The sequence below is a fragment of the Rhineura floridana genome, chromosome 4 (assembly GCF_030035675.1).
Source record: "Rhineura floridana isolate rRhiFlo1 chromosome 4, rRhiFlo1.hap2, whole genome shotgun sequence".
NCBI classification, from domain to species: domain Eukaryota; kingdom Metazoa; phylum Chordata; class Lepidosauria; order Squamata; family Rhineuridae; genus Rhineura; species Rhineura floridana.
Genome location: NC_084483.1, coordinates 166,639,586 through 166,667,063, shown reverse-complemented (window position 1 = coordinate 166,667,063; position 27,478 = coordinate 166,639,586). Strand labels below are relative to the sequence as shown.

Here is a 27,478-nt window from a genome sequence, read left to right as displayed (position 1 = left end):
AAAGCACGACCACCGAACCCTATCAGCTCATACATGTGGATTTGGCTGGACCTTTCCGGTGCTCAAAAGGTGGAGCAAGGTTTTATTTAGTGATTGTGGATGATTTCTCCAGATTTACACATGTGTTCTTATTGAAAAAGAAAAGTGAAGCAGAAGAGAAATTGAAGGCATTTATACAGAGGACAGAGACACAATATGGGGTTGTTATCAAAAATATCAAATCAGATCAAGGTGGGGAATTTACCAGTAATTCATTTAAAACATATTTAGAAAAGAAGGGAATAATACAGAGTCTCACTGCTCCCTTCAGCCCATCCTCCAATGGAACTGCAGAGAGGAGGAACCGGTCATTGCAGGATTCAATGAGAGCCATGCTGGCAGATGCAGATATGAATAACACTTATTGGGGTGAATGTATTCTGTACACTGTTTATATTCAGAACCGTCTCATGCACAGAACAATAGGCATGTCACCCTATGAGAAACTGACTGGAAGAAAGCCCAGGGTGAAACACATAGAACGTTTTGGGGCAAAATGCTGGGTACATGTTGCAAAACAGAAAAGGCATGGTAAATTAGGCTCCAGAGCTCAGGCAGGACGCATTTTGGGATTTCAGAATTCATATTATAGAGTTTGGTTGCCTGAGAAACAACAAGTAGTGTTAAGCAGAAGCATAAAGGTGATAGATAAACCTTGGAGAGACAGTCAAACAGTTATCCTAGATAGTGCAAGCAAGCAGGAAGCAGCAGATGTTCCTTTTGGGCAGCAAATTCCATTAAGAACTGCATTGACTGATCTAATACACGGTGGCAAACGTACTGTAAAAAGACTGAGAAGTGAAGACATGGCAATGCAAGATACAGAAATGCCAAGTACAAGTGCAGACACAGGTGCAGGTCCAAGTAAAATTGAAAGTGAGGAAGAAATGGAAATAGATAATGTTAGGAGATCAGAAAGAAAAACGAAAGGTCAACCACCTCAGAGATTCACATTTAATGTTACACAACAGAATAATGAAACAGATAAATATCCAGTAGAATGGGGAAAAGAAGGACCAATAGATAAAGAAACAATGGATCTCATGTGGAAATTTTGTATTGAGGAATGAAATATAAATGTATTATCAAATAAAAGTGAACAAAATGACTCTGTAAAACCTGTGTGAATAAAGAAATAAAGAAACAAGAACTGAACTGAAAAATGTAAATAGAAACTGTAAGAAAACAAACCATGTACTGATATGTATTGTAATTAAAAGTTAATATTGTAGAAATGTAATAATGAACAATGAAGTTTTGTAATCTGTGAGTCTCAGGTGGGGGCTGTTGGTCAGTGAAGCAGGCTGTGAGACTCACAGACAGGGTTTTTAGCAAAGAGAGTGAAACCTGAAGCAGAAGGGTTAAGCTGTGAGAACAGAGCGCCAGGTTTGCCAAGGTCAGCAGCTGGCTGGGAAGCCTGATAAGGTGGGATGCTTGGAAAAACTCAGTGTGGGGGAAAAGCTGTCTGTGAAGAGAACTGTGTCTAATGTCTTTGCCTAGTAAAGACTCTTACAAGAAACTTGCCTGGCCTGGCTTATTCCTGTTCTATGCGACTCTTGGATTCCATCCTTGTATGATCTATACACGCAAATGCCAACAGTTTTAACATATAATACTATTATAATCCACCAACCTACATCTATACACTGTAAACTAAAACTATCTTGGAGTCTTGTATGCCCGCTGAAACAACCAAGTTTTTAGTCCTTGGCGAAAACTTACCAGGGAGGACGCATGGCGAAGATCATATGGTAGAGAATTCCAGAGGGTGGGGGCCACAACTGTAAATGCCCTCTCTCTGGTCCGCACCAGCCTAGCTGTCTTAACTGGTGGGACCGAGAGAAGGTCTTGTGAGGCAGATCTCGTCAGGCGACATATTTGGTGATGCTGGAGGCGCTCCTTTAGATAAACTGGACCGACAACGTATAGGGCTTTAAAGGTTAACACCAACACCTTGAATTGGGCTCAGTACACAACTGGTAGCCAGTGCAGGTCTTCTAGCACTGGGGTGATATGATCCCTGCGGCGGCTGTTCTTAATCAGCCGTGCCGCCGCATTCTGTACCAGTTGTAATTTCCGGACCGTCTTCAAGGGTAGCCCCACGTAGAGCGCATTACAGTAGTGGGAGCAGATGGACCGGAAGGTAGGGTCGCAGCCTCTGTATCAGATGTAATTGATACCAAGCTGCCCGGCTCACTGCTGACACCTGAGCCTCCATGGACAGCTGGGAGTCAAGAATGACCCCGAGGCTGCGAACCTGGTCCTTCAGGGGCAATCTAACCCTGTTCAGCACCAGGTCAATATCTCCTACCCCTCTCTTGTCTCCCACAAGCAGTACCTCAGTCTTGTCGGGGTTCAGTTTCAGCCTGTTTCCTCCCATCCATTCACTTACAGACTCCAGGCACTTGGAAATAGTATCCATAGCCAATTCCGGTGAGAACTTAAATGAGAGATAGAGCTGAGTGTCACCCGCATATTGGTGACACTGCAACCCAAATCTCCTGATGATGGCCCCCAGCTGCGTTACATAGATGTTGAACAGCATGGGAGAGAGGATAGAGCCCTGTGGCACACCACAATTAAGAGGCCAAGGGTCTGAAACCTCCTCTCCCAATGCCACCCTCTGGTGCCTGTCAGAGAGATAGGAACGGAACCACCGTAAAACAGTGCCCCCAATTCCCATTCCCTCCAGGCGATCCAGGAGAATACCGTGATCAACGGTATCGAAAGCCGCTGAGAGATCCAGGAGGATGAGGAAGGAGTGTTCTCCCCTATCCAACGCCCTCCTTAAATCATCCACCAGAGCGACCAAGGCTGTTTCAGTTCCATATCCAGTCCTGAAGCCCGATTGGAATGGATCTAAATAATCGGTTTCCTCCAAGTGTGCCTGTAACTGTTTGGCCACCACCCGTTCGATCACCTTGCCCAAGAATGGTAGGTTAGAGACTGGGCGAAAGTTGTTTAAATCTTGGGGATCCAAGGAGGGTTTTTTCAAGATGGGCTTTATTACCGCCTCCTTGAGGGCAGATGGCAATGCACCCTCTTGCAAGGAAGCGTTTACCACCGCCTTGATCCCTTCGCTCAGTCTCTCTTTGCAGCCCACAATGAGCCACGTGGGGCAAGGGTCAAACAAACAAGTGGTCGGTCTCACCATAGAGAGCACTGTGATGTTCCTATATTAATGTATATATGGTAAGTGTTGTTGTTTTAGAAGATACATGGTAAGTGGAGTGAAAGAGGAGGGGGAGTGAATGGGCAGTAGAATGCGAGATGATTGGCTGAGTTTTTAAAATGACTGAATGTATAAAAGGAAGAGTGAGAGTGGAATCGGGGGGGGGGGGAGAAGAGAACGAGTGGGTTGCTTGGTGGGGTTTAGAGAGTTGTTTACCAGGAGGGAGGTGGAGTTCTGATTAGTATTGAGTAAAACCATATGCTTATGTGCCTTAAGAAGAAATCTTGTTAATCTTGTTAGCTTTGTTATCTGTAATAAATACTTAATTTGGTTTACCAAAGGCCTGATCCTTGGCTGGGGTTTCACAGACCAGAAGGGAGGGTAAGGTAATGACCAAGGCTGAAGGGGAACTGTAACAAATGGTGGCAGCGGTGAAGAGAATAACAATACCAGTATTCAGAGTCTCTGGGAATACTAGTATTGGGACGTTACTGGTGGTTGCCTAGCAGGGGGATCTGTTGAGATCTGTGCTAGAGCGGATAGGTAAATCATAAAAGAGTGCAGTCCAGACTGGTGGAGTCCCTGGTGGTGCCTAGAGACAGGCAGTAACCACGAGCAGGTAGGAACCTGACAGGGAGAGCCAGGGAAGGACGCATCACAAGCACCTTGTCCACTTCCTCAGAGGAAAGAGGCTGAAACCGATCCCACCGGACCGGATCGCAACTGATCGCCTCTAGCCCACTTCCTGTGTCCACGGCATGCGGAATTGAGCTCTTCAGGCGATCGATTTTATCCGCAAAGTGTTTTGCAAATACATCACAGGAAGCTTTAGAGTGCTCCATGGGTTCCTGGGCAACTGGACCGACCAGGCTTCGGACCACTTGGAACAACCTCCTGGGACAACATTCCGCGGATGCAATAGAGGCAGCAAAGAAATAAAAGAGATAAAACTGACCCTGGTACATTTTGAAGAGTTCTCTGCGTATGTATCAAGAAGCCACTTTTCATTTTGGGAGCAATAAAAGCAAAATGTATGTATCACATCTCTAAAAAGGCAGACTATGAGCCTCTCATGCTTATTTCTGCTGTGCTGAGGTTCCCACTGGGTGTCCCCAGCACCTCTAGAACCTGCATTGCGACTTGAAAGGCACCATCGGTTATCTGTGTTAGATAATGTCTTTTCTCCTGAAAATGTGTCTTTTTGTTCAGGACTTTCCTGACTCCTAAGGCTGGGTTTTTAAATATATTTTGGGCCAGTTTTTATGATTTTGTAATTTTTATACGTTGTTATCCCTACCCGCCCACACACATATATCCCTTTATTAGTTTGTTTTACTATTTCCTATTCTGGGATGGAAAATATTCAATGAAGACTAGAATCTAAATGCTTCAAAGAGTGAGACATAAATGCTTCAAATAAATAAACCTTTGGACTTCTGCTGTTATATTTTACTATTTGTGTTTTTATTATGAGCTTATATGATCTTATACTTCGTTTTTATGCTATGTTTTGTTGTATATTGAACCCTACTTAGTGTTGTCTTTTTTATAACATTAAGAGGTCTAGAAAGTTTCTAAATAAACTCGGTCAGAGCCATCCAATATGGATCCATAATAGCATACCATCACATGGATTCAACAGCGTAAATGGACATCAGTTAATTGTACTGGTAGAATCCTATACATGTCTATTCAGAAGTAAACCCCACTTACTTACTTCCAGGTATGTGTACATAGGATTGCAGCCTAAGTGACTTAAAAAAACTCTAGTCACTCTCTCTGGTTATTCAGCTATTTGTTATGTAAATAGTCAACTGCATTTTTGGTGTCATACCACAAGTGTGGCCAATCGACTGTGCTGCTATAGCCCCAATGCCCAATCAATCTGAGAACATATGGGCAGTGCCTGATAAAATCTCAAAAAGCAGAGGGGCTTGAGTGAACTCTTCCAGTAGGGGGCTGCCTCCAGAAAAAGCTCATCATTTCAGGTCCTTCTCTGTGTGTCCTCTCCAAGAGATGTCCAGAGGGTGGCAACAAGAGAATAGGCCTTTTCTATGGAGACTCTCCAGATATGGAATGTTCTCCCCAGGGAAGCTCACCAGGCACTAACACTATCTTCTTTCTAGTGCCAGGCAAAAACATTTATTTTACCATGCATTTGGACAGCGCTACTGGCCTGGCTTTAGGTGGCTATCACGATAGTCATTCTTCTTTTGGGTAGGTATCTTATGCTTTATATGCTTCTTTTTTATATAAATACTTAAGAATATTTGTATTGTGTAGTCTTAATGACTATTTTATCATGGGTTTTCTGTATTTTTTTTCTCCTGTAAATTCCTTCAGATCTTCCAATAGCTACGGGAAGCAATCAATACATTTAACAAATTAATCTATCTTTGCACTGTTGCTTCTCTGGCTATAAGCCTCAGCTATCATTGGTCTCCATGTGCCTGTTTTAATTTCTTGCCAAGAGGTTTCAAACTTGATCTGAGACAGGATTACACAAGTTGCTTTGATACGGATAATTTATTGTGGTCACAGGGCATATTACCTTGCTGTAGCACTGACTAAAGTTCTGTTCTTCCCCAAAAAGGGTCTGCCGAACTTCTTATACCAGTCCCCCAACTCTGCGGTGGGAAGATGCCAATTTGAATGTACTCACTTTATGTCTTTACTTACATTATTCAGCATTGTCCATCAATAACCATAGCAAGGTGGCTGTTCTCAATCAGCAAGCTTAACTGCTACTTTGGCTTATGTAGATTAGGCATTTCCGGTGCCAATATCACCCCAACCTTTACATGAAAACAAAGGCTGCCTGCTCCCACATGAGCCTGTCTGACCTTTAAGATTTTATACTGGTCTCCCTGGTGGTCAAAAGTGAGAGCAAGGCAGTAGGTCAGGGCAGTCTGTGTAAGGAAGAAGCATCGCTCCTGATACTGCAACAGAAAAGAGGCTGAGCTGTTGAAGAATTGCTGGAGGGAAAAGTGATGGAGCAGAAATTACGCACCTTGAATTGAATTGAATCTTTATTTTTACCCCGCCCTTTTTCCAAACTGGAACTCAGGGCAGCTTACAAATAGAACTACATGTAGTTAAAAACATAGAAAAACATACAATTAAAATACAATTAAGCTATGCACAACCTTAAAACTGTAAAAGGCACTTAAAAATCTAAAAACAAGTTAAAGTAATACAAATAATAATATAAAACAAGCCTTGTAAAGCCCAATCCTAAACACCTTCTATCCCAAAAGCCTGTCGGAATAAAAAAGTCTTTACTTGCCGACAGAAGGATGGCAAGGAGGGGGCCATTCGTGCTTCCCTAGGAAGGGAGTTCCAGAACCTAGAAGCAGCCACCGAGAAGGCCCTATCTCGCGTCCCCACCAATCGCACTTGCAAGGGTGTTGGGACTGAGAGAAGGGCCTCTCCTGAAGATCTCAGGGCCCGGGCAGGCTCGTATAGGGAGATACGGTCTGACAAATAGCCTGGACCTGGGCCGTATAGGGCTTTAAAGGTCAAAATCAGCACTTTGAATTGTGACCGGAAACAAACTGGCAGCCAGTGGAGCTGTTGTAACAAGGGAGTTGTATGGTCCCTGTAACCAGCCCCTGTTAATACTCTGGCTGCAGCTCTTTGTACCAGTTTAAGTTTCCGAACAGTCTTCAAAGGCAGCCCCACGTAGAGCGCGTTACAGTAGTCTAAACGGGATGTAACTAAGGCATGCAACATCATAGTCAAATCAGGCATTTCCAGGAACGGGCGCAGCTGGCGCACTAGTCTTAACTGGGCAAAGGCACTCCTGGCCACGGCCCAGACCTGGGCCTCCAAGTTCAGAGCTGAGTCCAGGAGCACACCCAAACTGTGAACCTGTGTCTTCAGGGGGAGCATAACCCCATCCAGCACAGGCTGAATCCCTATTCCCTGATCTGCCCTTCGACTGACCAGGAGCACCTCTGTCTTGTCTGGATTTAGTTTCAGTTTGTTTGCCCTCATCCAGTCCATCACTGATGCCAGGCACTGGTTCAGGACCAGGACAGCTTCCTTGGCTTTAGATGGAAAGGAGAAATAGAGTTGGGTGTCATCCGCTTACTGATGGCACTGAACCCCAAACCCCCGGACAACCTCTCCCAGCGGTTTCATATAGATGTTAAATAACATGGGGGACAAAACTGAACCCTGAGGGACCCCATAGGTCAACGGCCAAGAAGTCGAACAGGAGTCCCCCAGCACCACCTTCTGAGTTCGTCCCTCCACAAAGGAATAGAGCCATCGTAACACGGTGCCCCCAAGTCCCAACACAGCAAGGCAGTCCAGAAGGATACCATGGTCGATGGTATCGAAAGCCACTGAGAGGTCCAGTAGAACTAAAAGGGACACACTCCCCCTGTCCAGTTCTCTGCAAAGGTCATCCACCAAGGCAACCAAAGCCATCTCTGTCCCGTAACCAGGCCTGAAACCAGACTGAAATGGATCCAGATAATCTGTTTCATCCAAGAATCTCTGGAGCTGGGCGGCCACCACACGCTCTATTACCTTGCCCAAAAATGGAATGTTGGAGACTGGGCGATAATTTCCCATTATGGAGGGATCCAGGGAGGGCTTTTTCAACAAAGGCCATACAACTGCCTCTTTTAGGCACAATGGAATTTTGTCTTGTTGTAAAGAGGCATTAACCACTCCCCTCACCCACTCGGCCAGTCCCCCTCTGGCACTCTTGATGAGCCAGGAAGGGCAAGGATCCAGCAGACATGTGGTGGCTCTCGCCTCTCCAAGGATCTTGTCCACATCTTCAGGCTGTACAAATTGAAAGGAATCCATTATTATTGGACAAGCAGGAGCAGGAGGTGGTCTGTCCTCTCAAGCTTTTGACATTCATCTTTCAGGGCAAAAATAATAGTACAAAAAAAAAGGAGAGATGACCAGATGGAAATATCAAATCTTCACTTCAGTATTATCATGACCAAGCAGGAGAGCCCTGCCATTTTTGATTCATTCATTTTATTGCACAGAAGACTTTTCAAACAAAGTTATCCATGTTCTAAATGATTTTTCCTACTATGACAAAATGTCATGAACTATACTGATCTTCACTAATAAGCAAAAAACCCTTGCAGTTTAAGAATGTACCTATAGCCAACAGATATTTCTACCAAGCTTTAAAAACCAGGGAAATTGCACAGTTATAGTGAATGCACCAGGGGAGCAGGAGACCTGACCTCCTCTCTGAGATATTGTATTGCCCTACAAAGTTGTAAAAATGTAAACACAATTTGGGTTGGTCTTTCCCAGTCCAATCCACTTCCTGTGTGGCTTGGAAGAATTTGGTAACATGCCTCTGAGCATATGGTGAGTGGTGGCAAGGAGGAAGGTGGAAGGGAGAGGTGGAAGAGACTGAGTGGGTGAGCACTGAGCAGAGGAAAAGCCCCTTTCCTTTCCATTCCAAAAGGAAAACATTATTAACAGTGTTATTATTTTTGGGGGTTTCCCCCACCTTTTTATTCTACAGCAGATACATGCAGTCTCCCACCCAAATTTAAACTGAAGCTATCCCTGGCCACACCCACACCAGACATTTATTTCACTTTATTTCACTTTATTTATTTATTTATTATTGTATTTATATCCCACCCTTCCTCCTGGCAGGAGCCCAGGGTGAACTTTAAACAGTCATGGCTTCCCCCAAAGAATCTTGGAAAGTGGAGTTTGTGAAGCTGCTGAGAATTGTTAGGAGACGCCTTATTCTCCTCAGAGTACAATCAGCAGAATTCTCTGGAAAGGGGGCTGACTGTTAAACCACTGGAGCTCTGGTAGGGGAATAAGAGTCTAAAAACAACACCCTTCACAAAACACACTTCCCAGGATTCTTTGTGGGAAGCCATGACTATTTAAAGTGGAATAAATGTCTGGTATGGGTGTGGCCCCCTGATTAGGCAAGCCAAATGGCTGCTGTCTGGCTTTTAGAACAGTGACAATTCTTACTGAGCATGCCTGCACTATCATAGACTCCAATGTAATTTTTCTTAAATTAACTAAAAATTAGCCATGCATTTTTTAAAACTTTTAAACTGCAGAAGATGAAGGTCAGAGTATGGGGCAAGGTCAGTAATAAGATTACATGTACTCTGTGAACATGCTAAGTTTTAATTAATTTCAACATTATGAAACCAGTGACAGAAAAATGTCCAACAGGGATCTGGATTTCCCCCCCTCTTGTTTTAAACATTGAATTCTGGATTCTCTCCGAGTGTTTTGTGTATCACCATGAAAACATAGAGGGTTGTTACGCTAGTGTTTCTGAGTTCAGGACTATAAGTTTTGTAAGATTTTGTTTTGAAATAATCTTATGGCAAGCAGCAGGATGCGTGGGGGGTATTTTCAATTTAACATTGCGGAATGTGAAAAAACCATGTTGGCTATAGTATACAGCCACTCTTGTGGCTGTATAATGCCTGGTTATCTTGCTCAAGAACACAGATACAGTAACTTAGGAAGAAAATAAAAAGTTTTAACATATTCAAGAAGACACAAATTATTCTGAGAAATTTATTTATACCAGTCCTCTTAGATCATGTGCAAATGTATAATGTGGAATGAAGATGATATGGAACACTTTGATTTCCATTTTTGTTAATACAAGCTTGATTTGTTGATATGAAAGGTCAGAGACCTTGTATGCATTTTTTCATACAATTCAGTACAAGACCCAATACTTTTAAATGGCTGCCCAGACAGCCAATGATATTTTCTCTTTTCACCACATATTACAAGTATGGGTAACTCTGCCCAATGACTGCAAGCAAAGAGTTAAGTAAGCTTTTACAAAATGTCCTGCCACCACATGAACACACAACATCATGTACCTTTTGATCTTCTGTGAATTCCGAGTTGTTGGGTTGAGATTGGGCCTCTTTCTGTAAATGCCTTGCTAATCTGGAGAGAGGGGAGAAAACCCTTTGTGAAATTTGGAGTCATAAAAATGATACAGTTCTCTTTAAAACTGTTCAACACGGGTACCTGTATATTTTATGTTAAGAGGCAAACAGTTTTCCCCAAAAAAGTGAAACAGCACATATATTGTGTAGCACTAGGAAGGTATACGAGAATTAAAATGAAGACACAAACCAACCATTAAGAAGTCATACCTTCTACAAGAGTTTTCACTTAGAACAAGTTGACACATTAATTAGCAATTCAATGTTCCTTATGTTTATGCATGGAAAAGGTGATTAGGTTGGTCTGTGTTGACTCCATCATTCCATTCTGCATGGAAATTCTAACTGTCATTAACAACTTCCACCTATGACTCAAGTTCTGAGTAATTAAAAAAAAAATTATGACATTTTAACCAAACCCATGACAACACCTGTCACCTCTCTATAAAAAGCCAGAATGTATTAATACCATCTAGCATCACTGTAGGTCGGGTCCTTAGCAAAGAATGACAAAAACTGTTTTACAACTGAATGCATCAAGCACCACACAGCTTAAGGAGAAAAGTTATGTAATCAAAGTCACAGAAAGACTCTCAAAGCAAGATCCCTGCTCCTATCATTTTTATCTAGATATTTTGCCTTACAGAAATGGCAGCCTTGAACAACTTTTGAACCAAAGGGATGCTTCAAAAGTTGCAAAGTCATAAAACCAGTAAGTTACATAACATACAGGGAACTTAAGTAATGTTGTTTCATGTAATAGGCAGGGTCAACTCCAGACAATTTAATCCAAGTTCATATAAGTGGCAAGCATTACGACTAGGATACAAACAACAATATGCTCAATAATCCTTCCAAGACTCTTCCTTCCAAACAGCAGCTGCCCACCCTTATCTGGACTGCCCAAAAAGCTGCTCCCCAGAACCAGAAAGCTTCACAACATTCTGACAGCTAAGGCCACAATCCAACTTGCATTTACACCAGGCTGAGGGGAGGTGGATCTCCAGCTGACTCAGCTGGGTCCCAGCTCAGCCAGGTTATGCTGGCCTAAGTCCCTCAGCTCAGCCCAGCCAAGATTGGTGAAAGTGAAGCTGGTTTTAAGTCCCCAAAAAGGGGCATTCTGGGGGCATGTCAGAGGCTCCTGAACATAAGCCATTGTGAGCCACTTTGATGAACACAAATCTCTTTTGTGGGAAAGCTGCATACAAATTAAAGTCTACTCTCATATTCCATTTCAGCTCACCTTTACAAGGATAATGGGTGCCCTACTCTTAACTGAACAATACAGTTAATTTGAAGACTTACCAAGAAAAAGCAATGTTTAAAATCAGCACAGAAGGCATATGGCAAATATCAAAGTTTATCCAGACTGTGCAGACACATTGAACAAATGGAGGTATGTAAGTGTTCCCTTGACATCTGCATGACGCTCAAGAAGGGATACTCATAAGTTTATTTGTAACAATGAATAGATGCTAACTGCAAATCAGTGGCAGCTGGTGGTCACTGAATCTGGCAAGGCTGCTAGGAAGTCACAGAGGTGTGCATGAAGCCAAGTTGTTCTATTCTTCTCCCCATCCTCCCTTGCAAGGATATGTGGACACTTAAACACTGCAGCTGTACAAATACTTAGCATCTAACTAAACAAAGAAGTGTCTCGATTTGGTTCAGAAGGGGTCCCTGCTGTCACATTTGCTTCTCTGCTGAAAGAAAAGTTGTGTGGTCTCTACCTGTTCTCATTCTCTTTGCAAAGAAACAGTGGACACTTAAACACTGTGGTTGTAGAAATACTTAATACCCAACTAAGTGTCTTACCTTGTTTCAGAATTGTTGTCACAATTTCTAGTGTGGGTTCATGCCAAAGAAACCGTACATTACTCAGAAGTAAGCCCCACTGAATTCCATGAGGATTGCACCTTGGTAAGTCTATACAGGATAGCAGCCTGAATTGATTAGTCTTAAAGGTGCCATACAGAAGTGTTAATAAAGCCCCCCATAAGCTTCCAGACCCATGGATAGATATTATATCCTCCCTCGGATTATTCATGTCTACATCTTCTTTCCAGAATGTGGAACAAGGTGGAAGGACATTAAGTGGCCTAGGACCTGAGACACCAAGGTTGAAATCACCACTTAGCCATGAAGCTCACTGTGTGACCTGGGCCAGTTACTGGTTTTCACCTAACCTACGTCACAGGGTTGTTGTGAGGATAACATGGGGAAAGGAGACCCATAAATGCTACCCTGGGCTTCTTAGAACAGTAGTAGCCAGGGGTGTAATGATCTGGGGTCTTGGGGGGTGTCTTGGACCCCTTACTTTTTTGAGAGCAAAGTCCTATGTCTCCAGCATCCTACGAGCCACTCAGCATGAAATGGGAGTGTGTTAGCTGCTGAGATGTCTTCCAACATGCTTCCTCATCCTTTCCTGATGATTGGAGCCAATCAGAGTGAAAGCATGCGAGTCAGCCATGCGAGTCAGCCACAGAGAAGACTATTCTCAATAGCTAACACCCCCTTTCATGCTTATTGGCTCCTAGGGGCTTCTGTTGTTGTGGAAGAGGCATTCACAAGGATCTCATTCTTAACCCCATAGCAAAAAAGGGTGTGTGGCTGTGACTATCACGAAGGGACCTTGCACTTCTGAATTTGCCACTATGCTACTGGTAGCTGAGCTTGGAAGATTACTTTTAAAAAGTAATAAATTACAGTTACATGGCCCAAAAAAAGTAGTAATTACTGTTACAATTGCAATTGCTCTGAAAGTAACTGATTACTTTACTTTTCCTCCAGAGTAATCACTACAATTACATTTCAGTTACTTAAAAGAAAACCGCCTACAAGGTGCTGGCCTTGGCTGCTGCACCTCTAAGTAGCCTAAAACAACATTAAAAATAAACATACAGAGGTAGTAGAATAATTATTTGTATTCATAAGATAGCAGTGGTGGTCTCTCCACTGGTAAGGGTGGTGGGGAGGGAGGCTGAGGCCACTACTCAGATCTTTGCACATCAAACCAAGTGCAACCCACCCACTGAGCCAGCCAGCATAATCTCTCTCACAACCACCTCCCAGACCCTGCCCTGCCACCAACTAAGGAACACTCACTCAAGCAAACATTTTCTCCTGAGATGCAAAAAAGTTAAAATACTACAAATGCAGCCCAGTAACCAGAGAGGGAAGTGGAGGCCACTTTGTGTGCCATGTGCAAACACAGTATTCACACACGCACATGCACGCATGCACACGCAGAGTCATATTTCACCTCCACAGTTCTTTATCTCCATTCTGCTGCTGCCTCCTTCTCCTCCTTTATCCATGTTCTTGACCTCCAGATCCTTTTCCCTCCAATCCATTCTTCACCACCACTATCTGTTTTTTTAAATAGTTGTTTTCTCCACTCCACCCCGTCTCACTCTCTGCCTCCTCCCTCGTCGCCTCCTACCCATCCACAGAGCATAAGGAAAGAGCAACACTGCACAGAAGCCCAGTTTGAGGCACATGATTTTCACCTACAAATCAGAGGAGCAGCAGACTTCCCCTGCTCCCCCCCAAGTAATGCCCAAAAGTAACTCTGGAAACTTTACAATTACTTCACAAAAGTAGTAAAATTACACCTAGTTCTATTACAATCAAAATGTAAAGGAATTACCCACTCGTTACTCAAAAAAGTAATGAATTACAAGTAATTAGTTACTTGTAACTAGTTACTTCCAAGCTCTGACTGGTAGTAGGGAACCTGTTTCAGCCTGAGAGCTCAAAGTGGAAGGAGAAATGAATGTAAGTTTTATGTTTGTACAGGAGGCCAGTTTTTATACACACAATCCGTCTCCATCCTCCATCCAGACACATGAAGCACTATCCAAGTTCAAGGGCACATCTGGGGTACAAAGCAGGGCCAGTGAGGAGTGTAGCCTGGGAAAAAGAATGATAACCAAGATATTTAGGCCTACAAACACTGGACTTTACATTTAGGTCCTCAGCAAATCCAATGTGTGGCTATGCGCTGGGACAGACTTGTCTGGATAGGTTGTGTAGTTAGGGTGCAATCCACATTCCTGTAGTAGGTACTCTGCACACCGACTTCTCATCTAAACTACTGCCTGCACCATGCTATTTTGGGTAATAGCATTTAAATTTACCAGAGTGTTTTATAGTATTTTTATCCTCACAACCCTGTAGAATAGATCATAGTGCAATTTTAGCCAAACAATAAAAAGAACAGTACTAACACCTTAAAAGATTAACAAATTTATTATGGTATAAGGGTTAGAGTTCATCAGACACATCTTTCTTGATAATCCACGAAAGTTTATGTAACAATACATTTTGCTGGCCTTTAAAGTGCTACTGGATTATTGTTTCATTTCGGCTGTAAGGCATGGCTAGTTGGCTTTCCCTTTGACTGAAAGTGTACCAGAGTAACATATCCAATACTATACAACAATCCTGTGTCAAAGATATGTTGCTCAGAGGCACATGTTACCAAATTCTTCCAAGCTACACAGGAAGTGGATTGGACTGTGAAAGACCAACCCAAATTATGTTTGCTTTTTGACAAATTTGTAGGGCAGTACAATTATCTCAGCGAGGAGGTCCGGTCTCCTATTCCCCTGGTGCATTCACTACAGCTGCCCAATTTCCTTGCTTTTTAAAGTTTGATAGAAATATCTGTGGGCTATAGGTACATTCTTAAACCACAAGGGTTTTTGCCTATGAGTGAATTTCTCTGCTTTTTAATCCGGGAGGTAAAAAATGGGATCCTGTGCAAGTTTGCTGAGAATGGATTGATCATTTGCATGCTTATTGAGTTCAGTGGTATTTACTCCCCTGCAATCATGCTTAGGATAGATGAAACTGACCACAGGGGATGGGGAGAGGAGGGGTATGGGAGCAGGCAGAAGGGGAAGGGAAGAAGGGCAGGTTTGATCATTTGCATGTTTATTGAGTTCAGTGGGATTTTCTCCTGTGCAATCATGCTTAGGATAGGTAAAACTGACTGGGGGGGAGGGAGGGAGAGCTGGAGTGGGCAGGGGAGGAGGAAGAAGGAAGAAGGGAGGAAGAAGGGAGAGGAAAGGGGAAGGAGGGAAAAGGCAGGTCTGATCTTATTGAGTTCAGTTGGATATACTCCTATGCAATCATGGTTAGGATAGGTAAAACTGATCATGGGGTGGAAGAAGGGGAGGGGAGAGGGAAGGAGGAGATTGGAAGGGGAGGAGCAAAGGAAGGGGGAGGGGGAGGGGGAGGAGCAAAGGAAGGGGGAGGGGGAGGAGCAAAGGAAGGGGGAGGGGAGGAGCAAAGGAAGGGGGAGGGGAGGAGCAAAGGAAGGGGGAGGGGAGGAGCAAAGGAAGGGGGAGGGGAGGAGCAAAGGAAGGGGGAGGGGAGGAGCAAAGGAAGGGGGAGGGGAGGAGCAAAGGAAGGGGAATCATGTTCATATGCATGCTTATTGAGTTCAGTGGTATTTACTCCCATGCAATCATGCTTAAGATAGGTAAAACTGACCATGGGGAGGGGGAGAGGAGATGGGGGGAGGAGATTGGGTGGGTGGGCACTGGGCAGAAGGGAAGCCCCTTTCCTTTCCAAAAGGAAAACATTGTGAACAGTATCATTGCTTTTCAGTGTTTCCCTCACCTTTTTATTCTATAGCAGGCACATGTAGCTTCCCACCCAAATTTAATCCAAAACTGTCAATGGCCACATCCACACCAGGCCTTTATTTCACTTTAGGCAGTCATGGCTTCTCCCAAAGAATCCTGGGAAGTGTAGTTAGTTAAGGGTGCTGAGAGTTGTTAGGAGATGCCCTGTTTCCCTCACAGAGCTTCAGTCAGAGTGGATGACTGTTAAACCACTCTGGCCACTGGAGCTGTCAGTGGAATAGGAGTCTCCTCTCAGCACCCTTCACAAACTACACTTCCCAGAATCCTCTGGGGGAAGCCATGACTATCTCACATGAAATCAAAGTCTGATGGGGGGTGTGGCCCCAATTAGGCAAGTCCAGCACCTGTGAGTCTGGCTTGACAGTTGGTTCATACTGAGCATGCCCAACATTATCATTGAGTTCAAGTCAAAAATTCTGAAATTAAAAATCACCCAGGCATTTTTGTAACTTTTAAACTGCAGAAGATGATGATCAGAGTATGGGGCAAGGTCAGTATCAGGATTACAGGCACTCTGTGAACATGGCTGATTTTTAATGAATTTCAACAGATTATGAGAACTCTGACAGAAAAAAGTCCAAAAGGGCTCTGGGGTTTTTTTCTCTCTTTTTAGACTTTGAACTCTCAAGTTTCTCTGTTTTGTTTATCACCATGAAAATTTACAGGGTTGTTAAGCAAGCGTTTCTGAGGTCAGGACTATAAATTTTGTAAGGTTTTGTTTTCAAATGAGCTTATGGGAAGCATCAGAATAGGAAGGGGGTATTTTCAATTTAACATTGCGGAATATGAAAAATCCACACTGGCTATAGTATACAGCCACTCTTGTGGCTGTATAACTGGGTTCACTGTATTTTACTTAGCAGCATGCATCATGATGTCATGACATAATATATATTAACTAGTGGAGACCTAGAAGAAGCTTTAGCAAATGTCAGAGGGTATATAAGTCATTCCTTACTTGACACCTACATTACACTAAAAAAGGAATACTCCTATGTTGGAGAAGAGAGAGAAAAAATTTTTGAAAGCACCTGCAAAGCACAGCAAGAACCTATTTGAAAAGTGAATAGCATAGCTTACTGAATGTTTACATACTAGGGCCAGAAGCCAAAGAATTATTAATCTCATCCTGTGAGCCCAAGGGGGCTTTAGACTTCTTTTTATCAAATGGGAGTCCTACCCTTGCCATGCTGATCTGAGGCATTTTAAAAGCAGTTTGCAGCATGGCATGGAGAATGTCAGCTGTCTGAAAAAGAACAAACTTCACTGGAAGCCCCTTGCAATGAGCTTAAAGCTTAAGCTGTCCTTTGGATCTCAGCCTGTCTTCTGGCCTTTTGCAGATTTGAGTCAAGACAAGAACAGCAGTCATAATTGCTTCTCAGCAAGCTATTAATATTACACAAAAGTCTCCAAGAGCCGGTTCAGTACACATCAATGAAACATGAAAGCTTGGCGGGAAAGCAAGGGCAGGTCTGTCCAATTTGTATGGAAGGTAAGTGTCTACTGGCAGGTACAAATCTTCACACCACTATAGGCAAAGCAGCTGCACCTGTAGAAACCCTTCTTCTACAGTTATTTGAGGTGCATGAAACCCTGTGCCATACCTACATCTGGCAGCTCTAGATGACTGAGAGACAACAGCAGCATCCAGATTAACAATGTGGAAACAGGTGGCTCCCAAAAGCAGAACTTTCATCACACACCACACAGGTGGCAAAAATATAAATTGTTCTGTGCTTAGCACAGCAAGACAACGTTGACAAAATCATTTAGTCCACAAGAGTTTTATGTTACTTTACACTTCAGGCACAAACACACATACCCATGGTGAGGACACTGGGGCTGAGACCTGTCCTCATCCCTTAGATTCTAAGACTGAGAAGCTCAATCCTAGAGGCAAAGATCTGGAAACAGAGATGGGGCAGTAATGGGAGCGATCTAGTTCAGCAGCCCCTCCCTACTGATATTCCTCCTCTGGCCTCATCTTCACCCACAGCGCCGCCCCTCCCCGGGACCTTCGCCCCACACAAAACCCCCGGAACTGAAGCACCGACACTTGGGCTTCAGGCAGAGCCACTTGCAGCCTTCAGACTCTCCCCCTCCCGAGAAACCAGAGCCTCTCACCACCTCCAGCTCTTCACCGCCCCACCCAGAGCTTTTTCGACGCCTGCCCTTCAGGTCGCCACCCTCGGTCTCCGCCCAGAAGGTTCAGACCCACCCGAGAGCCCCCAAGTGCCTTCACCCGAGTCTCAACTTCTTGCCCCACCCAGTGCTCCCGCCTCTTTCTCCAGCTAGCTAGCTAGCCAGCCCAGCCCTTTGGAGCTTCCTCCGCTTCAGCAGCAGCGCCGCCACCATCCACCCCACACTCACATTTGATACTCGTCTATCGCCTCCACGAGCTGCCCCCAGGAGTCGAAGTCGGTCCCTTTCCTAAAACTGGCGCCCCAGCGCTGCAGGAGGCTCCGGGCCGCTTCCGACATGATCCCAGTGCTGCTACGGCACCATGTTTACCCCGGGGCCGGGCCGGGGGTGGGGGGGGGAAAGGAGCGCTCGCGCCGGGCAACCGCCACTCCGTCCAAACCCAGCAACACCGCTACTCAGTCACCGACCAAGCCCATCTGCCATCACAACCAAACCTGGTGGCCGCCTCTGGACCAGCTCCGCCCCCCATCATGTTCGGTTGTAACCATCCCCGCCTTCCTCTCCTTCGCAGGAGCTATACGATTGTAGGGAGACCGTCGGTTCCCCAACGAGGGTGAGGGCATAAACTGGTGGGGAAAAAGCGGTGCACTGGCAAATCCATTGTCTTAACAGTGCAGTCGTATTTTCGTTCCTGCTCAGATGTAAGCCCCATTGAGTTCAGTGGGACTTACTCTCCGGTGAGTATAGGAGGGCAACCGAAGAAGGGACTTCTTGCTTACTTATTCACGCCCTTTCCCGCCTTCGTTGCGTTGTAACAGCGACAGCTGCCCCTGTAGGAATCAATGGAAAATTTAAAAGAGACGCTGTGACAGCCGGGAAAAAGGTTGCAGACCGGAGGGTTCATGATTCAACTCCCATTTTCTTTCCTGTGGGAAATGTTATTTTTTTAAAATAATAATAAACAAAACATGTTTAAATGTCGTGCAAATGCAGATTAACATCATTAATTCCATATTAAAAGTTGGGAGAAAGTGGCTTAGAACAGCTCTCCAATGTAGTCTCGTGGCATTTTTCCCCTATTGCAAAGGGAGGAGCTGAGAAAGTGTTTTATGACGACAACCCTGCAACATAGACCAGTGTTAGTATCTGATGTAATTGTATATACATCGCAGCCCTGCTTTGGTCGAACGATTGGCTGCAATCCTATGACATTTTACCTAGCATTATGCTGTTATGTAGTTAAATAGTGCTTTGAAACACTTGTCATAGGAGCTACATGCCCCCCACATGTCACTTTCTGCAGGTTTATATTTACAGCAAAAAAAAGCACATACTGTACAAAATACATCAGATTACAGCAAAAAAAAAAGTTAAATTGCGCTCTCCATCAAAAGCCAGCGCTCAGCGGGAACGCAGACACCTTGCGTTGCGTTGCTTTCACCTGTCCACAGCGTATGTGAAAACTCAAATTCAAACCAGGGGAGAGCAGGGGTGCGTGGGTGTGCTTATCAAACCTTTCTGTCCCTCTGATTGTAGGTACCGGACAACCAAGGCAAAAAGAGGGCGGGGCAACATAGATACATGGCTGTAAAGTGGCTACCCCATTTTGCATTCTATGGCGGCGTGCAAGTGGATAGGAACCGAGCTCTCTTAACAGACTTATTTTTAAAAGTCTATATGGTCTCTTCTGAAATTCTCGATCTTATTCAGAGTTCCGCACTCCTAAGGCCAGTATCTTAAAGGCATACCCAACGCTGCGTAAGACTCAGTAGGCGTCATTGCTACCGAAGCAAGTGCCCCGCCTGATTTCTGTAATGCCACCAATCGAAGCGCTTCCGCCTCGTTACATGACTCTTGCCAGCGCCATAGAGAACACGTGACCATCGGCTATTAGAACTTCCTAAGACAGGAAAGGTTTCTCTCGGCGTCTTATTGCTGGGGTCCTGAATGGCCTATGCTGCAGAAGTTAACCTGTGTGGGATCATCACGCTTCTATTTACCACTTTTCGATCAACGTAACTGGAGTGGCGCATCCATCGTGGTGGGTGAGTGCCACAGGCAGATTTTATTTTCTTTGATATAGGGCTATCCCGCTTTTTAACACGAAGTCCCCCCCCCAACCCCATAGCATCCGAATTAAAGTACTGTGATGAATGCCACCTTTTTCTTTCCTCTCTTGGCTTGTCGTGGTGTTTCTACAACCCAATCCTGTAAAATATTTACATGAAAGTGCTACTGAGTTCAGGCAGGATTCAAATCACAGTTAACTGCCTGATCCTTCTATACAGAACTAGGCATAGGCTCAAGCTATAATAATGCATGTTTTCTTCCTTATTTTGTAGGAGAGAGTTGTGTTTGTAGATAGACTTGGGAAGAACTTCTGTACTGTGGGGAAATCTGATTCCACCTTCTTGTTTCTTTGGCTTTGTTGAGTTTATCTGTGTATATCATTACCCACCATAGATCTCGCTTCTCGAATGGTTGTTCCATTTTTAGGTTGTGTTTATAGTTACCATTTCTTTTCACCTCATCCTTTTAAAACATTTTCTTGTTAGTCGCTATCCACAGTTGCATAGGCTGGATCCATTTCCTGGTTTGTTGTTAAGATCCACATCCCATTTGATTTGAACAATCGCAGCGCTATTTCCAAACTAAATTGAATTGATTACAATGGATCCGGTGTGCCTAGTCAGTTACACTCATGTTATTTCATTCTATATGGTCATTTCGTTAAGAGATCTGGCAGCCAGATCTTAACTAGGTTTTCTAGGAAGTGAATCCTAGTGATTGCAGTGGGATTACCTTTCAAGTAACTTCACTGGTGAATACAGGTGAAGAGGAGAACAAAGATCATGGACAAGCGAAGGATCATATTCATACAATAGGATCCCCTTAAGCGCAGCCTGCTCCTATGCATGATTACTCAGAAGTCCCACTATGTTCAGTGGCACCTACTCCTAAATGAATTGGTATAGGATTGCAGCCTTAATAGCGCGAGAAATTAGACCCGATTTATTCCCGGTTATGACTGCCTGAGATGTTTGCACACAAAAGGGAGGGATGGAACAAACAGACCCGCCTACTTTTTCTAGTCATTGATAGCCCGTGATGCGCATTAGCTCGACCGTGAGACCACAATCCCCAATTTATTTAGATCAAAGTGGTCTTGCTACAGTCAACGGGCTTACTTTGAAGTAAGCAGATGATTATGGAGTGCTGCAGTCATAGCAAATGCGGGACTTGTGAAGAGCCCCCCTCCCTAGATTACTGTATACTGGTATCCATTGTTTTCAAAGCCGCGGGTTAAGGACCGAAGAAGTGCCCTGTGCTGGGTCAGACCAAAGAAGTATCTAGTCTAGTATCTTGTTTCCTACTATAGTGAGCCAGGTGTCTATGGGAAGCCCTCGAGCAGGACATAAAGGCAATAGCTTTTCCCACTGTTCCCCGGGGAAACTCATATTCGGAGGGTTGAAGGCACAGCCTCTCTCTCTCTCTCTCTGGTTCCACCCTAGCAGTAGCTGGGAAGGGAGTAAAATCTCATTCTGGAGTAGGAGCCTTTAAGAGTGACGCGGGTAGTAGATACAGCAGGAAGTTGGCTAAGGCGACAACCTTTTGTACACTTTATAGGCCCCATTACTTTGAAGGGCTTACTTCCAAGTAAATGTATCTGGAATTGAACCTCCCCGTCTATGACGACAAATCAGCTGGAAAAACTGGCAATGCTATCTGTTGCATATTGACGCAAAAGAAACTGCCATCGTGTTCAGTGGGCTTCACTCTCTAGCAGTTGGTGCCTAGGCTTCTAGCCTAGGAGTAAGGTTGAGACATGAGAAGTTGCTTTCCATCCACTCCATAGGAGTCTATGTGCTCGGCTGCTAATAGGCAGGTCCGCTCCGTTAACGACCTCACCGGCTTTCGCGGCGCGGCCATTTCTGGCTCGCTTCATAGAGACCGGTGAAAGGGCTATGGTAGGGACGGAAGTGGAGGAGTTGCTCCGCCTTGGAGGCTTCTTTTTATATCTCGGTTTCTTTTCCGCCCCCACCCACAGCCGGAAGTGGTTGCCGTAGCAGCAGGAAGAGCTTATTGGAGAGAAGGTAAATAGATCAGCTCCTCCCTAGGGAGAGAAAGTGGGGGATTGGGCTTAGGGACTGGCGAGGTTCGATTTTATATCCTCTTTATAAGCTAGCGGGGACGTGAATGTGAAGTTTCTGGCCTGGCTGTGTATTGTATCGAATACAAGAGGAAGTTCCACTTGATGGGGCCTACAGTAATGGACTCAGTGCCTCTGAGCGTGTATAGAATTTTTTTTAAGTGAGGTTTTAAGCAAAACGTGGTAAGACTGTATAGAAGAGCGCTGCTTTGCATTTTCCCCTCTCTGCTCCGTTTGACAGGAGTTTTGGTTCCAGTATTGTTTGGAGAGGTAGGAAATCTACTTGCAATCCTATATATGTTTGCTCAGAAGTAAGTCGTGTTGAGTTTAGTGGGGCTTACTGCCTAATAAACATATATAGGATTGCAGCTCTAGGGTGGGAAAGTGTTGCTTCAGTACTTCAGTACAAACATGCATGTGTATGTTTGTGCAAGGAAAGGAGGAGCATAAACAGTGGAGAAAATCCTTTGATTGCTTTACAGTGCTGTGGTGTGAGGGTGGAACACATGACCATTTCTGAATCTTCTGATACAGTGTATGGGAAGTGTGTTTGGGTAAACAGGAGTTTGAGGAAAACATTTCTGATGGTGCATATCCCCCCCCTTCATTAATTATCTATCTTCCCCCTTCACAACTTAGTCATTTGAAGTGGTTGATTTAGGTCAGAGGATACAAATTAAGTAGGGTTGCCAGGTCGGAGCCATCCAAAAACCTGAGAAAATGGGGGCGGGCCCTAGTGACGTCATGGGGCGGGCCCTAGTGACGTCATGGGGCGGGCCCTAGTGACGTCATGGAGCGGGCCCTAGTGACATCATGGGGCGGGCCCTAGTGATGTCATTAAACATGATACATTGTATCAACCACAGTTAATTGGAGCATACCATTCAAAAAATAATTCTCTGATTGGAGATTAAAATAGAAATCTTACCTAAAATAGGGTGTTCCTAGGTCCATCTGAAGTGACAAGGTCATTCTTTCTCACAAGCTTAGGGTGGTGCAAAATGGAAATGGACTGCCTTCAAGTTGATCCCAGATAAGGTCTTCATGGTAAGCAGTATTCAGACAGAGGTGGTTTACTATTGCCTTCCTCTGAGTCTGAGAGGCAGTGACTCTGGCCCAAGGTCACCCAGTGAGCTTCATGGCTGTGTGGGGATTCAAACCCTGGTCTGCCAGGTCACAGTTCAACACCTTTAGGGAACATTTAATCTAGCTTACTTGCTTCTGGCAAGAAGGGTTTACGTGCTCTCAGGCCAGGCCATTATTGGAAGAAAGGAGCTTAGTGTTGCAGAGATGTTGCAGAGATGTTAGATAGGAGCACAGATGGATGCCCCTGAAGGCAGGAACTGTAAACATGCTTATTAAGGAACTAAGCCCCATAGAACTCAATAGGACTTACTTCTGAATAGATATGGTTGCAGCCATGTTAAGGACAAGGGAGGGCATTCTAGGCAAGCAGTTGGCAACTGCCTGTCAGCATTGTGCTGTTGCTAAGACTTGACTGGGGATCATCCACAAAGTTATCCATAAGGCACTGCAACTTTATGTGTCGTCTGGCTACTGCAGTGGGTGTCCCCTAATATTATGGCCATACAAGCAGGGTGAGTGTAGGCAGCAATTGCCTTTCTACTTTATGAGGCCTTATATAGGACCGACAGGCAGCAGGAGAGAGGGGAGGACTAGAAAAAGAAAAAGAACAAAAATAAAAATAAAGGAAGAGAGCGCCTCCTCCTAAGCAATAAGCATGTGCACTGTGCAGAGCGCCTGCCTCCGTTTCCCCCCGAAGCCGCCCCACCCAGCCTCGACGCCAGGGCCTTCTGGGCCAGGCAACCTTGGTGATCTCTGGGCCGCTTCAGCCCTGGCACCTCTCTGCCCTCCCCCCCCCTGAGAAAAATCAACTCATTTGAAATGTGGTGTTGGAGGAGAGCTTTGCGGATACCATGGTCTGCAAAACAGACAAATAATTGGGTGTCAGAACAAATTAAACCAGAACGATCACTAGAAGCTAAAATGATGAAACTGAGGTTATCATACTTTGGACACATAATGAGAAGACAGGATTCACTAGAAAAGATAACAATGCTGGGAAAAACAGAAGTAGAAAAAGAGGAAGGCCAAAGAAGAGATGGATTGATTCCATAAAGGAAGCCACAGACCTGGACTTACAAGATCTGAACAGGGTGGTTCATGATAGATGCTACTGGAGGTCACTGATTCGTAGGGTCGGTCGCCATAAGTCGCAGTCGACTTGGAGGCACCTAACAACAACAAATAGCTCCCAAATAGCTCCCAAATATGTCCCTTGCTTCTGATTGCATGGGACAAGAGAGTATGTGACCTATAGCTGTTCATTCACACAATATGCCACCATGGTTTAGCATTACATCTGAACATAACTACTCTGTCTTCAACAGCAGCCAAACAAATTACTTCAAATGCCCATAAGCAAAGCAGGATGTGCCAACCAGAAGTATACAGCCTCTGAATGTAGATTCCATTTAGCTATCATGTGCTTGATACACATAATCCTTCATAGATGCATCTTTTTTTAAAAAAACCATCAAAATTAGTGGCCATCCAGCCCTGAATTCCTTAACTTGATTGTATGTTGTACAAAAAGACACTTTATTTTCTTTCTACTTCTAACCAGAGATGTAGTCATCCAGGGTTGGGGGGGGGTCATAGACCCCTTACTTTTTTGGGACCAGGGTCCCAGCCAGATTCCTGTATATGTGTCAATCAGCATGAAAGGGGGGCACATTACCCACTGAGTCGAGTTATTGTCCTTTTATGATAATTGGAGCCAACAGAGTGAAAGAAAGTGAGCCAGGCCCTGAGAAGACTCTTCTCAATGGCTAACATGCAGCCCCCCTTATTAGCTGCAAGTGACATCTATTGTAGTGAAGTGCGGACTTGGAGATGACAAGGAGAGCAAGGAAGATGAGAGAAGGTGGAAAGTGGGCATAGCTGTGAGAGGACATGGAGTCACTATTATGAAGAGACCCTGCACTTTTGAATTTGCCACTATTTGCGGTTGCTAGGAGTCCTTCCTTGTACTTATGTAAATGAGTGTTTACATACTGCAGTTGGGAATAAACTACACAGTATATTCTGACTTGTTTCAAATTTTAGAGGCCTAGGTTTAAATTCCATTCTCAATTGTCTGGTTTAATCACTACTTAATTTTACTTTTTAAGCAATGCAGTGCAGTGTAAGCTCATCTTTTTCACTTTTAACTATGAGTACCCGAAACTCAAAAAAAGCCAAGATTCTTCTACTTTTGACCAGCAATCTTCCACAGTGTGTGCCCCTGTGTGTGTAGAGGGAGCATGTGTGCAGCTAGAGGAGTTCCCCCCTTAGTTTTACTGTAGCTGATCACCCAGCATAACAAGCAAAGTAATTTTAAATAGAAAAGTGGCATGTCCTACTAGGTAATCAATCAGTTGGAAGTAATCATCCAACATACCTTTGGTTGTACATGTTTCTCCTCTACCTGCACTTCATCTGGTTGAGATGGCAGTCCTGGCGATTTTAAAGTTTGTAAGACCCATAGCATTTGAAGCGGGAATTCCACACTTTGCATTGTTTATACTCACTCCCCCATTAAAAGATGCATGCTGAGGCAGAGAGATGAGGGCTTTTCTGTGGCTACCCAGTGAATTTAAGGCTCAGTGGAGATTTATACTAGGGCATGGATTACAGCCTGGGCTCAGGTGAGTCACAGCAGCAGCACTACCACCATCTATATACATGGTATATGGTGTAGAACCCAGGTTTTCCAGAGATACATCACGTGTTGATTTAACACAGAAGGTAAATGTCTGAAGAGGGCTAACATCAGGCAGGTATCCACTAGGGAATCTAAGGAATCAAAAAGCAGCTACTCATCAATCAAGAGGACTGAGAACCTTGACTTTAATCAAATAGCTTTTCAACATTTTCTGACCATCTGGAAGAGATTAACTACTTAAAGAAAAAAGCTGAAACTCAAACATAGCTGAGCAGTATCATGCTCACCCTCTTGAGTTTGCCTGGTTCAAATAAGCATCTCCTGCAGAAATGAAGCTGCTTCACACATAATTATAAGTATGAAAGAGACCATCTCACAAATTAAAATTAGACTGAAAGACATCAGTTAACAGAATCTAGTTGCAGTCTAGCCTAGTCTGTTTTTTTCATGGTATTCCTTTCAAATTCCTTTTAGCTCCTCCTGGTAGCATGGTGGCAGCAGGGCTGCAAAAAGGAATGAAGCAGCCAAATTGTCTAAATGTGCATCAGCACTCTTGCTGATTCATTGTAAGCCATAAGCTGACTTAGCATTATGTGCAGACAGAGCCTAGGTCTATAGCAGTTATTTGTGTGGTCACCTCTTCTCTTGATATGTTATTGTTCCAATAAATACGGGTATTTATTCATACTCTATTTATTTATTTATTTATTAAATTTATATACCGCCCGACTAGCAATACCTCTCTGGGCGGTGAACATAAAATAGCATAAAAATACGATGAATAACAAAATAATACTAAAATACAATCAACAATCCAATACAATAAACATTTTTAAAATTAAATCAGTGTAACTTAAAATGCTTCAGAGAATAGGAAGGTTTTGACCTGGCGCCGGAAGGAGAGCAGAGTCGGCGCCAGGCGTACTTCCTCAGGGAGACTGTTCCATAGTTCGGGGGCCACCACTGAGAAGGCCCTAGATCTTGTCATCACCCTCCGGGCCTCCCTGTGAGTTGGAATCTGGAGGAGGGCCTTCGTAGCAGAACGTAGTGCACGGGCCGGTTCATATCGGAAGAGGCGTTCCGCAAGGTATCGTGGTCCCGCACCGTATAAGGCTTTATAGGTTAATACCAACACTTTGAATCTAGCCCGGAAACATATTGGCAACCAGTGCAAGCTGGCCAGAACAGGTGTTATATGCTCGGACCGCTTGGTCCTTGTCAGCAATCTGGCCGCCGCATTTTGCACTAGTTGTAGCTTCCGAACTGTCTTCAAAGGTAGCCCTACGTAAAGCGCATTACAGTAATCCAAACGTGAGGTTACCAGAGCATGTACCACTGATGTAAGGTCCTCTTTACTCAAATAGGGACGTAGCTGGGCTACCAACCGAAGTTGGTAAAACGCATTCCTAACCACCGAGGCTACTTGAGCCTCAAGTGAGAGGGAAGAGTCTAAAAAGACTCCCAGACTACGAACCCGGTCCTTTAGGGGGAGTGTAACCCCGTCCAGGACAGGGTATATATCCACCATCCGATCAGAGAACCCGTCCACCAACAGCATCTCAGTCTTGTCTGGATTGAGCTTCAGTTTGTTAACTCTCATCCAGTCCATTGTCGAGGCCAGGCAACGGTTCAGCAAATCGACAGCCTCACCTGAAGAAG

General features: G+C 44.4%; 2 protein-coding genes across 12 annotated transcripts in view; one reads left to right on the top strand and one right to left on the bottom strand.

Moving 5' to 3' along the window:
- Nucleotides 1–19,569, bottom strand: part of AIDA (axin interactor, dorsalization associated) — a 43,695-nt gene extending 24,126 nt beyond the window's left edge. For 4 of the 9 annotated variants that reach the window (XM_061625126.1, XM_061625129.1, XM_061625134.1 and 1 more), the window contains exons 1-3: nt 19,457–19,569; nt 18,722–18,772; nt 10,075–10,144 (exon numbers count right to left, since the gene is read on the bottom strand). In XM_061625126.1, coding sequence (XP_061481110.1) covers nt 10,075–10,144; nt 18,722–18,772; nt 19,457–19,554 — 219 coding nt within the window. In that variant the 5' untranslated portion in view covers nt 19,555–19,569. Of the gene's footprint in view, nt 1–10,074; nt 10,145–18,170; nt 18,469–18,673; nt 18,687–18,721; nt 18,773–19,276; nt 19,382–19,456 lie in introns of those variants that run through there. The other 5 variants (XM_061625131.1, XM_061625135.1, XM_061625128.1 and 2 more) reach the window with 5 other exon arrangements.
- The window catches only part of BROX (BRO1 domain and CAAX motif containing), a 34,396-nt gene continuing 25,427 nt past the window's right edge, over nt 18,510–27,478 (top strand). Inside the window, exons 1-2 of one of the 3 annotated variants that reach the window (XM_061625125.1) lie at nt 18,510–18,679; nt 19,479–19,983. The gene's annotated coding sequence lies outside the window, so the exon portion shown is untranslated. Of the gene's footprint in view, nt 18,680–19,478; nt 19,988–21,913; nt 22,037–27,478 lie in introns of those variants that run through there. The other 2 variants (XM_061625123.1, XM_061625124.1) reach the window with 2 other exon arrangements.